Source organism: Polyodon spathula, chromosome 42 (assembly GCF_017654505.1).
Source record: "Polyodon spathula isolate WHYD16114869_AA chromosome 42, ASM1765450v1, whole genome shotgun sequence".
Lineage (NCBI taxonomy): Eukaryota > Metazoa > Chordata > Actinopteri > Acipenseriformes > Polyodontidae > Polyodon > Polyodon spathula.
This window is the reverse complement of record NC_054575.1, coordinates 3,006,348-3,019,784: the sequence shown is the minus strand read 5'-3', so window position 1 is coordinate 3,019,784 and position 13,437 is coordinate 3,006,348. Positions and strand designations below refer to the sequence as shown.

The following is a 13,437-nucleotide window of genomic DNA, read 5'->3' as shown; positions in this document are numbered from 1 at the left end:
TCAGCTAGAATAGTTTGTAAACCGGTCAAATTACAAAGCGAGCAAAAACCACAACAGCGAGTTACAGAGAACTCGCTGAAGCAGCACCCGGATCTGCCCAGGGGAAATTCAATATTTCAATAGCATGCATGAAAAGATTTGGCGTTTGGCGATCTTGGGTGTTGCACAATGCGCTCTGACACCCCCCCCCCTCCCCATAGCCCCCTTTTTTGTTTTATTTTATTATTATTATTTTTTTGCCATTTTTCCATTTTTAAATTTGAAGTTTTTGTTAATTTTTATTAAATTTTTTTATTTTTTGGTTTTCTTATTTTTCGGCTAACTGGGGTTCCTAAATAGAAAAAAAATACCATCTTTGTATATATTAAATAGGTTAGTGAAACAGCAGAGAAATTAAATCACAGCATGACTTGGACCTCTTTTAAAACTCCCAGACGCCATTCATTTTCCACACACCACGCCAGGAAAGAACTGAGACACAGCAGAGGTGTCTCATTGAAACCATTTGCACTGACAGCAAGAGCTGAATGCAGCGACAGAGTGCCCTCTAGTGATGGAACATTGGAATTATATTATCTTGCTGTAGCAAAAAACAACCAAACAAACAAAAAAAACTGCCTTTTTACACAGAACGGTCAATAAGGAGCCTCTTATGAAAATTCCCCCATAGCAAAAGCCTCGGAGAATGGTTTTAAAGGGGGTTGTTAAAGCACGGGAGGTTCTCCTTCGGCATTGGGAAAGCCATTGAGTTTCAGAGGTCTGGTAAAGCATAGGGAAGCATTGTAAAGCACAGAGAGGTCTGGTAAAGCATAGGGAAGCATTGTAAAGCACAGAGAGGTCTGGTAAAGCATAAGGAAGCATTGTAAAGCACAGAGAGGTCTGGTAAAGCATAGGGAAGCATTGTAAAGCACAGAGAGGTCTGGTAAAGCATAGGGAAGCATTGTAAAGCACAGAGAGGTCTGGTAAAGCATAGGGAAGCATTGTAAAGCACAGAGAGGTCTGGTAAAGCATAGGGAAGCATTGTAAAGCACAGAGAGGTCTGGTAAAGCACAGGGAAGCATTGTAAAGCACAGAGAGGTCTGGTAAAGCATAGGGAAGCATTGTAAAGCACAGAGAGGTCTGGTAAAGCATAGGGAAGCATTGTAAAGCACAGAGAGGTCTGGTAAAGCATAGGGAAGCATTGTAAAGCACAGAGAGGTCTGGTAAAGCATAGGGAAGCATTGTAAAGCACAGAGAGGTCTGGTAAAGCACAGGGAAGCATTGTAAAGCACAGAGAGGTCTGGTAAAGCACAGGCGAGCGGCAGCACAGAGGACGCATTGTAAAGCACAGGTAGCAAGGGAAGCATCATAAAGCACAGAGAAGTATTTAATTAAAAAAAAAAAAAAATCTGTTCTGTACAAAATATAAAGCCGGGTTTGTGATATTTTACAGCAGTTATTCAGTTGAAATACACAGGACATTGGCCTAGCCGAAAAATCAAGAAGTAGCATCAAATTTCCTTTGCATTAATTTTCATATTTTCTCAGTTGCTATTGTATGGTGTTTGCCACAATGCCCATTATTATTATTCATTATTATATTATTATTATTATTATTAATTACTATGAGTCATTTAGCAGAGACACTTTTATCCAAAGCGACTTACAGAGACTAGGGGGGTGAACTTTGTATCATCAACAACTGCTGCTGCTGCAGAGTCTCTTCCAATAGGACCTCGTTTGATTTGCGTCTCGTCCGAAGGAAGGATCACAAGGAGGTTCAGTGACTTGCTCAGCGTGTCACACACACACATACACACACAAACAGGGAGTCAGTGGCTGGGATTTGAACCTCCTGGTATCAAGACCCCCTTTTTCTCTAACCGCTGGATTCTGGCTCGTGGGTTTCGGTTCATCAATCATGACTTCAAATCAGTTCTCTAAATCTGCCTGGTCCACTACGGAAGGCACTATATAAAATAAAGATTGACAGATTGATTGATTGATTGATTGATTAACTAAACGTTTAACAGAACTAATACACGTGCTTCACTTAGACCTTCCGCTCCCTTCCGGACCTAACTGGTTTTTAAAACATTTGGAGATCACTAATTAACCACGGTATGTTATTGATGCAACTTGAAAATCTGCGAGTTTGAGAACCGAGACCCATTAAAAAATATATATATTTAAAATAATAATAATCGATTACTGATATCCAAAAACGTACACAAGAGTTCTGAACATTTTGGGCACATAAAACGACCGTGAGCAATTAAAAATGGCATGATTAGCTGTTCGTTGTTTCAGAAAGCGTGCGGCAGGAGGAGAGAGGCGTTTCAGCACAGGTTAATCGCCCAGCTGTTGCTTGATCCAGTCCATGTGGCGGGGAACACTGGCATAGTATCCCATAGTACCGCTCTTGCATTTGTGGGAGCTGCCGTGGCTTACAATCCCCACCTACAAGAGAAAAAAACGACAAAGTCCATCATCCACAGGAAAACTGAGCTATCGCAGGCTCGCACAGGCAAGCGAGGCGATCGCACAGCTAGCGCAGGCTCACACAGGAAAACTAAGAGATAACGTTGCAGCCGCTAATAAGAGGTGAGAGAATGGATTTTACAGATGGTCAGCGCTCCTTTAAATGGTGGGTTATACTTGATGGCCACAAGATGGCAGTATTGGTTAAGAAATGACTAAGAAATTCAGAGTTGAGCGGTTTTCATTGTTCACAGTATAGTTTTATTATTATTTCGCTTTACGTACTGTTTAAGAGATTTTTTTTTTTTTTAAAGTAAATTGATATATTGCCATATTTGTTGTAAAATACATATCACTCTTTTCAAGAGAGGGTGGGCCCAAGATAAATATTTTTACCTGAATCCATCTTCCCTTTGTTTTGATGACATATGGCCCTCCAGAATCCCCTATCAAAAAAAAGAATACATATATTTATTATTTCAAATACTGAAATGAAATACTGAAATGAATACTGCGGTAGAAGAAATATATTAAATATGCATCCCTATGCTTTACCAGACCTCTCTGTGCTTTACAATGCTTCCCTGTGCTTTACCAGACCTCTCTGTGCTTTACAATGCTTCCCTGTGCTTTACCAGACCTCTCTGTGCTTTACAATGCTTCCCTGTGCTTTACCAGACCTCTCTGTGCTTTACAATGCTTCCCTATGCTTTACCAGACCTCTCTGTGCTTTACAATGCTTCCCTGTGCTTTACCGGACCTCTCTGTGCTTTACAATGCTTCCCTGTGCTTTACCAGACCTCTCTGTGCTTTACAATGCTTCCCTGTGCTTTATTACACTTTGCTGTGCTTTAACTATTGCACAGTTTTACAAGGAAATTAGTGCAAACAAGTCACAAAATTATTATTACCTCCGCAGGCATCAATATCGTCCCCTATCGCACAAAACCGGTCTTTGGGAAAAGGCAAGGGGAAGGGATAAAGTCTGGAACAAACATCACGACTCTAGAAAAAAAAAAAAGTTAAGAGATCGTTAGGGCTGTATTTTTATTTAATGGAATTATATACTTAACGAACAAAATGACAGTTGGAATTCAAAATCCAACGCAAAATACTACTGGCTTCCGGCAGACACTTAAAATTATTATTATTATTATTATTATTATTATTATTATTATTATTATTATTATGTCTGAGCGAGGATTTCAAAATCCACGACAGTCGCACAGGATACAAGCAAAGTGGAAATATAGTTAGAGAGGTTTGGATCGTTAAAAGACACACCGCCAAAGTAGCTAGGCGTTTCTCCTCTCAGATTTGCCCCACCCCGAGATGTAGCCAATAACCGTTCGCAAATCTTCACCCCCGTTACCTGTTAAAATGCGGTCTGGGGGGGTTTAAAAAAATGAATGAATTAAAAAAAAAAAAAAAAAAAGAATTAAAAAAGGTACACACTTCAATTTTTAAAACAAAAACATTTTTATTGAAATGAGATTATTCGTAAATTGCTTTCAAATTTACTTGTTTATTTTTAAATTGACAGGTAATAAATTAAAAAAAAAAAAAACACGTTGAGCTCAAAAAACAAAACGACCCATCCTTCCCCCACCTTTGCAAAGGGGTGGGACTAACTTAACCATGCGTTTTTTTTTTTTTTTCCCCCCAGTTAAATGGCCTCCATTTCAACGCAAGCGCGGTGAAACCTGGAATGGATCAGGCCGCTGTGCAACGGGAGTCTGATTCCCATCCATGTGAGGATAACCAGCATTATTATCATTGCAGGGCTGGTAATCAGACTCCTATTGCACAGCAGTGTCGCCCAGTCCAGGTTTTACTACCAGCTTGATCAGCCCCCAGTGTGTCTAGCTAACAAGCTCAGGTGTGTCTTATTATTAAACTCCTAGTGAAACCAGGACTGGATCACACTGCAGTGCAGTGGGAGTTTTACCTTGATATTGGCACTGTTTGTCCCAGTCTAGGTTTGGTAAAGACAGGATCTCGGATAATTCTTTAGTACATGGTAGACAGACGGGCCTTAAAACAAATAAAACAGTTACAGCTACCAAAATAATTGAATTCCTATTAATTGCGACACTTCTATAAGGGTTAGTTTACCAGACCTCTCTTTGCTTTACAATGCTTCCCTGTGCTTTACCAGACCTCTGTGCTTTACAATGCTTCCCTGTGCTTTACCAGACCTCTCTGTGCTTTACAATGCTTCCCTATGCTTTACCAGACCTCTCTGTACTTTACAATGCTTCCCTATGCTTTACCAGACCTCTCTGTGCTTTACAATGCTTCCCTATGCTTTACCAGACCCCTCTGTGCTTAACCATGCTTTCACTGTGTTGTATTACACTTTGCTTTGCTTTTACTGTAGGAAACTCTTGGAAGATCCTTACCTTTTCTTGTCACTGTATTTGATTGTTTTCTTGAGTTTGAGCAGGCCAACATCATGAGCATAGGTTTGATCGCTGTGCACGTAGTCCTTGTGAACAAGAACCTTCTCCACTGTCATATTTTTATCCAGTAGCTCTTTCGGTGTGGTTCCAGTCATACCTGCAGTGGCAAGAATTCAGAAAGCTACAGTCTTGTGTAAATGAGGTTCGCTGGTCCAGCAGTTAGAGAAAAGGGGTCTTCAAATCCCGGCTCAGAGTGAGTAAACAAACAAGGTCCTATTGGAAGTGACTCTGCAGCAGCAGCAGTTGTTGATGATGCAGAGTTCACCCCCCCAAGTCTCTACCACATGCTGTCTTACACTCTGCACGCTCGCCGTGGAGCCACCTCAGAGCTACTGTGTTGGAGGATAGCTCTGGGCAGCTTACAGGCAAGCCCGCAGGTGCCCGGCCAGACCACAGGGGTGCGCTGGTGTACGGTGAGCCGAGGACACCCTAGCCAACCCAAGCCCTCACCCACCTGGTCTGCGCTCGGCCATTGTGCACCGCCCCCTGGGAACTCCCATCCACAGTCGGCAGTGGAATAGCCTGGACTCTAACCTACGACCTCCAGGCTATAGGAGAGCGCAAAGAGCTATAGCAGAGCGCCTTTACTGGATGCGCCGCTTGGGAGACCCCAGACGATCGCTGTTTTGGCTGAACAGTTTGCAAGTGTGTCCAGTACTCACCAAGGTAGACCGTAATCTCGCTCGGGTCATACATCGTGTTCTCAGATTTCATTAGGACATGAGCTGCGGTCAGGATCCAGCGGTCAGCGATAATAGAACCCCCTCCGAACGTATGGGACGTCTGAGAGAAGAAGAAAGAACGGGAGGGGAGAGGTGGAGCGGTTAAAGAAAAGGGTCTTCATACCAGGATGTTCAAATCCTGGCTCAGCCACTGACTCGCTCTGTGTGTGTGTGTGTGTGTGTGTGTGGGACCCGGAGCGAGTCACTTCACCTCCTTGTGCTCCGTCCTTCGGATGAGACGTCAAACAAACAAGGTCCTATTGGAAGAGACTCTGCAGCAGCAGCAGTTGTTGATGATGCAGAGTTCACCCCCCTGGTCTCCAGGAGAGGGCGAGAGGTGTGTGTGTGTGTGTGTGTAGGAAGTGTCCCTAATAAAGTGGCTGGGCAGGGGTGTGATGATCTGTATGAGAACGGGAGGCGTCTGTCGCACCTTTAGGAAGGCTTGCCACGGCCACTGCTGCTCTTTGGCTTCAGTTCCTTTGTACACTCTCCCATAATTCACTGCTTTCACTCCTCTGACACCGCATGCGTTAGGGTTTTCTGAAAGATGAATAAAAACTACAGTAAACACTTAACTCAGACAGTCGGTTGAGATTGAAAAATCATCCTGGATTATTCACCTATTATCTTACTTAGTCATGTAGCAGACGCTTTTATCCAAAGTGACTTGCAGAGACTAGAGAGGGTGAACTCTGCATCATCAACAACTGCTGCTGCAGAGTCTCTTCCAGTAGGACCTCGTTTGTTTTGTGTCTCATCCGAAGGACGGAGCACAAGGAGGTGAAGCGACTTGCTCAGGGTCACACACACACACAGCGAGAGTCAGTGGCTGAGCCAGGATTTGAACCTCCTGGTATCAAGACCCCCTTTTCTCTAACCGCTGGACCACAGAGCATCCTTCTAAGATGGTTTTATAGCTGGTCAAAACACAGTCTAACCTTCTGGGTAGATTCTTCCCAGGGCCTCGTAATCTGGCAGGTAGAAGGACCTGGGCTCTTGTCTCTGAGAAGCGATTCTATCAAGGTCTTCTTTGGAAGCATCACCAATCCCGATTGTGAAGATATCTACGGGAAAAGAGACCCCCTCATTTCAAACGCATCTGAAACTCAGCCAGCTTAAAAGAGCAGGCAGCGAGGTTGAAAAATTCACCGTGACACGTCAGCTACAGCTGTTTAAATGACATTTTTTTCTTTTTCCTGCTGTTTTCACAATGACAGCAGAAAGGAAAATCCATGACTTTGAGACAAACACCGTTCACTCACCGAGATTTCTGGCTGGTTCTGGGATGTTCTCAGTTATGTTCTGAATTAAGGCATAAGGACTAGGGCCCATGTTGTGTCGACCTGCAAAAAAAGATAGACCAGTGATCATGTAAATAAAGCTAATAAGAGGTGAGAGAATGGATTTTAAAGATGGTCAGCGCTCCTTTAAAGGGAGGGGCCGGTGATCCTGTTAATAAATCTAATAAGAGGTGAGAGAATGGATTTTAAAGACTGTCAACAATAGCACTGATTGCCAGGTTTTTTTTTGTCAGCAGTAGCATCAGATAGCTGTTGGTATAAGGGGGAGTGACTTAGTGGGTGTGGCTTGCAAGCACGGGGGGGGGGGTCTGGTGTGTGTGGGAGGGGCTGGCTGGGTATAAAAGATCTGTGCTTTATCTTCCTCAGTCTGTAATCAGCTATTCTGGATTTTAAAGAGTTATTTTAATGTATGTAAAAGCAGGTTACCGTTGGTGATGAGGATAATGATTTGCTTAGCAGGTTTCGTCCAATTTAAGTTCTCCCTGATTGAATTCAGAACCAGACCGAGGGCCTCTCCTGTATTACAACCAGTGTGGTTCAGAAACTCTGAAGAGGCAACAACATGGACAGACATTAATTAGTCAATTAGCAGAGGCTTTTATCCAAAGGGATTTACAGAGACTAGGGGGGTGAACTCTGCATCATCAACAGCTGCTGCTGCTGCAGAGTCTCTTCCAATAGGACCTCGTTTGTTTTGCGTCTCGTCCGAAGGACGGAGTACAAGGAGGTGAGGATGCAAAACTTTTGGCCAGAGCTGTGCATTTATACGATGGGAATTATGAAATCCGCGAGACCCTGGTTGTCAGAACCTGGTTCTTTATTGGCAGGTATTATTGAGGAAGTGCAGTTGAGAATTCGGACTCACTCATAATGTTCAGGTCGTCCGATGGGTTATCCTTCAACGGCAATATCTCTTCGGCACTGGAAGCAAAGATGATCACACTGGACCTTAGGAATTTTGAAAAGTCTGTGTACTGCGAACACAAAACATCAACCCAACGAGATTAGTGCAACTAGGTACAGTCAGCACTCTGTGATCCCATTCTAGCAGCCTCACCCCATTGCAGCTGCCCTACACTTGTGTTTTGCGATATTTTTACATAAAAAGCGCTATAAAGCAATAAATATACTTGTGTTATCATTGGTCCTTATTGCATTGGCTGGCTGGCTGTCTGTCTGTTGAATGTGGTGAATCCCTCATACCTTTTCAATCGTAGTTTCAATGAACTTCTGTGCTTTCTCTATGTTTTCTTTCCCAACGCTTGCTGAAGCTTTGACCACAAAGTACATGTGAATACCTGTGGAGAAAGAAATCAGTCAAAGTTAAAGAAAATGGGGTCTTGATACCAGGAGGTTCAAATCCCGGCTCAGCCACTGACTCGCTGTGTGTGGTGTGTGTGTGTGTGTGTGTGTGTGTGTGTGTGTGTGTGTGTGTGTGTGTGACCCTGAGCAAGTCACTTCACCTCCTTGTGCTCCGTCTTTCGGACGAGACGCAAAACAAACGAGGTCCTATTGGAAGAGACTCTGCAGCAGCAGCAGCAGTTGTTGATGATGCAGAGTTCACCCCCCCCCCCCCCCCCCCCCCCCCACCCCCCCCCAACACCAGTCCGCTCAGAGAAACCTTATTTTCGTAAAAGATTTTACTTTGCCTCACAAGGTTCCTCAAGGAACTTCACTGAACACAGTCCAGCGAGTCAGTGGCTTGAGGCGGGATTTGAACCGTGAGCCGGGATTTGAACCTCCTGGTATCAAGACCCCCTTTTCTTTAATCGCTGGACCAGCGAGCCTCCCAGTAAGCGAGACAATTCACAAACCTTTATCTATGTTGCTGATTACTTCCTCTGCCATGTTCAACTGCTTCCCCACAGCTTCTGGTTCGTCAAACGAGAATCTTTCTGAAGAGAAAAGACGGTGTGTAAAGTCAAGGGGACCTGAGACAGTGCTGGATAAAATAAGCATACAGCTCTGCCTAAAAGTTTTGCATCACCTAGAATTTTAGGAGTGAGTTAATTCTATATAGAGGGGGTGCAATTCAATATGTTAACAAGGGAACATTATTCAGCACCTTTCACTGGACTCTATGAAGCTGAGGGAGTTCATTCTATATAGAGGGGGTGCAATTCAATAATTTTATAGGGCGAGGATGCAAAACGTTTGACCGGAGCTGTAAATCACTCAGGACTGGTTCACCAAAATACTTTATCATATGATGTCTTAATCCTAAATTGTTATATCAGATTGTATTCTAGCGGTGTTATTTGAACTTACTGTAAACTATATTTAAATATAGTTTTTCATTGTAACCCTAGACTGCCCTGTTACACCCCCCCCCCCCCCCCCCCCCCCCCCCCTCTTTCTCTCTCTCCTGCACAGAATCCCAGAGAGAAAGGGCCATAACTTGCTGCATCCTAGTTCATACTGTATTCTAGCAGTGTTGTTATTCAGCCCTTGCTGTAAACTACACTGTGTTTCAATACGAAGCTTGCATTGTAACCCTGTGCTGCCCTGAAATGTCTGTGTGAGTCACCTGGGATAAAGCAGGCTGCTAAATAAATAAATGAATGAATAAATAAATAAATCATAATCATAACCTTCGCATCGTGGTTCTGTCCCAGTCCAGCTGCCATCTTCCCTGCAGGTTCTCATTTCTGGACCCCTCAGAACCAAGCCTCTGTAGCAGGTGTATCGGACCTGCTGCCCCTCCCAGAACCGGGACCCGATCCTCTGGCCCCCCAGCGGTATCCCGGGGTTCGGACAGAAAGTTTCTGTCGAAGACAAACACATCCCATTCTAAAAGGGTCTGGAGAGTGCACTACCAAATCAGACCACTAGATGGAGGCATCAATTGAGACATCCATTTCTACTGAAAGCTTATTTTGAAAAATGCATGTATTTTCTCAATATATATGTTTTCCACAAGGTGACAGGACTTGCCCCGGTCTTGTTACCCTGTAGTAAAATCCGCACTCACCTCCAGAATCACAGATGGTCACTTTACCGCTCCATTTTCCGGTACTCAAGCAGGTCCTGTTTGGTGAGCCAAACATGTTGAAGCCGGAGTTGCACTCAAAGTGCACCGTGCTTCCAATGGAGAATTTGGTCCTTCGCGGGAAGAACCTGCCATTCTCCAGAGAGATATGGCCGCTGCAGGAATATGCTGTAAACACACACACACAGCGAGTCAGTGGCTGAGCCGGGATTTGAACCTCCTGGTATCAAGACCCTTTTCTTGGTGACCTGGTCGCAGCGAATATGTAGACATTTGCCAGGAGCTATTTCCGATAGACGGTTGCCAATGGTATAAATAATAATAATAATAATAATAATAATAATAATAATAATAATAATAATAATAACTAGAACTGCCAGCCAGTTTTACAGCTTCCAAGCTCAGTACCAGCGGGAAATTTTGGCAAGCTCTAGCATTGCCACACAAGTGTCAACAGCTAATGAGTTTTTCAATTCAAAATACTGCATTAGTTCATTATCTCAGGATAATGAACTAATGAACTAATGAGGTTCTTTTTGTAAACACCATAGTAACCACGACCCTATCTGAACGCTGTAAAGAATTATAAGCTAATGATACATTTACCCCTAACCCTGCAAGGAGTTATTGTAAGCTATATTTCACATTTGACCAGAGTGACTTCAAAGGTCACAGGCGATGTCACTTTTGGTTAGAGCACACACGATTTCTTGCACATCTAAATTGTCTCCCTAACATTAAGATTCCCAAGCCAGCTTGGTAAGCTGATAAATGTACCCACGGACGCAGGAGGCGCTTCTCGCTTGTTCTGAGTAGCTGTTCCTGAGAGGAGACCATTGTCCGTTCTTCATACACACCCTCCAGCTCACCGGGAACGCGCGGGTGTTATTTGGGCACACATACTTCAGAACGCTGCCCACCTCTCTGGTGGCTGGGTACCACACCTCTCCATGAGCGATTTTCACCGATTCGCTACACAGCGTCTCTGTATGGAAGCATGCCAGCAAAGTATTATAGAATGAACTCCCTCAGCTTCATAGAGTCCAGTGAAAGCTGCTGAATAATGTTCCCTTGCCAACATATTGAATTACACCCCCTCTATATAGAATGAACTCCCTCAGCTTCATAGAGTCCAGTGAAAGCTGCTGAATAATGTTCCCTTGCCAACATATTGAATTACACCCCCTCTATATAGAATGAACTCCCTCAGCTTCATAGAGTCCAGTGAAAGCTGCTGAATAATGTTCCCTTGTTAACATATTGAATTGCACCCCCTCTATATAGAATGAACTCCCTCAGCTTCATAGAGTCCAGTGAAAGCTGCTGAATAATGTTCCCTTGTTAACATATTGAATTGCACCCCCTCTATATAGAATGAACTCCCTCAGCTTCATAGAGTCCAGTGAAAGCTGCTGAATAATGTTCCCTTGTTAACATATTGAATTGCACCCCCTCTATATAGAATGAACTCACTCAGCTTCATAGAGTCCAGTGAAAGCTGCTGAATAATGTTCCCTTGTTAACATATTGAATTGCACCCCCTCTATATAGAATGAACTCCCTCAGCTTCATAGAGTCCAGTGAAAGCTGCTGAATAATGTTCCCTTGTTAACATATTGAATTGCACCCCCTCTATATAGAATGAACTCCCTCAGCTTCATAGAGTCCAGTGAAAGCTGCTGAATAATGTTCCCTTGTTAACATATTGAATTGCACCCCCTCTATATGAATGAACCCCCTCAGCTTCATAGAGTCCAGTGAAAGCTGCTGAATAATGTTCCCTTGTTAACATATTGAATTCCACACCCAGCGCTTTATAGTTTTCCCAGATACTTAACCAAAAATATGCCATTTATTTATTTATTTATTTATTTTTGCTTAAAATTGATTCGAAAATGTCATTTTTCTATAATTTACGGGTCAGAATAATCATTGTCCAGCGGGAGTCGTGTACCCCGGACCCCGACTTCGAGTCCTCATTGTCGGTTTCTGTACTTTACCTCGTTACAATACATAACATTACAATTATGGACAAATTTCGTTTTAAAAAAAGTTATTTTAATGCAGTATTTCAACGTATAAATGAATGCAATTGAAGTACAAGAACGTCAAATATTATAACAGGTTATATAGTTATACTGTACTGGTTACTTAAAGTTTAACATGAACGACGATATAATAATAATAATAATAAATAATAATAATAATAATAATAATAATAATAATAATAATAATGCCAAGTCTTACCGCACAGAACTGGGTTTATAACCCAGCACAACAGGAGCAGCAATCCTACAGCTCTGTCCGACGCCATCGCTGTATTCCTCCGTGCGTTTCAGCAGACTAACCAACAGCATTGAGTATATATGTATACATTTGCTCTTGCAAAGTCCAGCTGGGTTTTATTGCTGTGCTACAACAACACACCTTCCTTTGCCGTGAGAAAATAATTGTGTTCCTTATTCGAAGTATTTTTCTACTCAATTCGAAACCCAAAAGGGTTGCGTTTCGAGAAAGAGGAGCCACAGTTACATCATCACAGCGTTTTTTGCACAATTTTTTTTTTTTGGCAATTTTACCATTCTTTGACTATTTACCCTGTTTTCTTTTAATATGCTTTACCAGACCTCTCTGTGCTTTACAATGCTTCCATATGCTTTACCAGACTTCTCTGTGCTTTACAATGCTTCCATATGCTTTACCAGACCTCTCTGTGCTTTACAATGCTTCCATATGCTTTACCAGACTTCTCTGTGCTTTACAATGCTTCCCTATGCTTTACCAGACCTCTCTGTGCTTTACAATGCTTCTATATGCTTTACCAGTCCTCTCTGTGCTTTACAATGCTTCCCTGTGCTTTACCAGACCTCTCTGTGCTTTACAATGCTTCCCTGTGCTTTACCAGACCTCTCTGTGCTTTACAATGCTTCCCTGTGCTTTACCAGACCTCTCTGTGCTTTACAATGCTTCCCTGTGCTTTACCAGACCTCTCTGTGCTTTACAATGCTTCCCTGTGCTTTACCAGACCCCTCTGTGCTTTACAATGCTTCCCTGTGCTTTACCAGACCTCTCTGTGCTTTACAATGCTTCCCTGTGCTTTACCAGACCTCTCTGTGCTTTACAATGCTTGCCTATGCTTTACCAGACCTCTGTGCTTTACAATGCTTCCCTGTGCTTTACCAGACCTCTCTGTGCTTTACAATGCTTCCCTGTGCTTTACCAGACCTCTCTGTGCTTTACAATGCTTCCCTGTGCTTTACCAGACCTCTCTGTGCTTTACAATGCTTTATTACACTGCTTTGACTTTACTATTGCACCCCCTCTATATAGAATGAACTCCCTCAGCTTCATAGAGTCCAGTGAAAGCTGCTGAATAATGTTCCCTTGTTAACATATTGAATTGCACCCCCTCTATATAGAATGAACTCCCTCAGCTTCAGAGTCCAGTGAAAGCTGCTGAATAATGTTCCCTTGTTAACATATTGAATTGCACCCCCTCTATA

General features: G+C 43.0%; 1 protein-coding gene and 1 long non-coding RNA gene across 2 annotated transcripts; both read right to left on the bottom strand.

Annotated features, from left to right (window-relative positions):
- Positions 1-1,777: 1,777 nt before the first annotated feature.
- Positions 1,778-3,488, bottom strand: LOC121305235. The gene is made up of 3 exons (XR_005948058.1): positions 3,372-3,488; positions 2,857-2,906; positions 1,778-2,439 (listed from the first exon to the last, which is right to left on the bottom strand). It is a non-coding gene; the product is annotated as an uncharacterized LOC121305235 (long non-coding RNA).
- Positions 3,489-3,755: 267 nt separating this feature from the next.
- Positions 3,756-12,503, bottom strand: LOC121305209 (complement factor B-like). Its single transcript, XM_041236751.1, has 15 exons — positions 12,182-12,503; positions 10,716-10,919; positions 9,917-10,102; positions 9,537-9,710; positions 8,760-8,840; positions 8,149-8,243; positions 7,811-7,919; positions 7,372-7,491; positions 6,907-6,987; positions 6,583-6,708; positions 6,075-6,184; positions 5,585-5,705; positions 4,863-5,019; positions 4,409-4,494; positions 3,756-3,847 (listed from the first exon to the last, which is right to left on the bottom strand). The coding sequence occupies exons 1-15, from the start codon at positions 12,246-12,248 to the stop codon at positions 3,756-3,758; spliced, it is 1,809 nt and encodes a 602-aa protein (XP_041092685.1). The 5' UTR covers positions 12,249-12,503.
- Between the last annotated feature and the right edge of the window lie 934 nt (positions 12,504-13,437).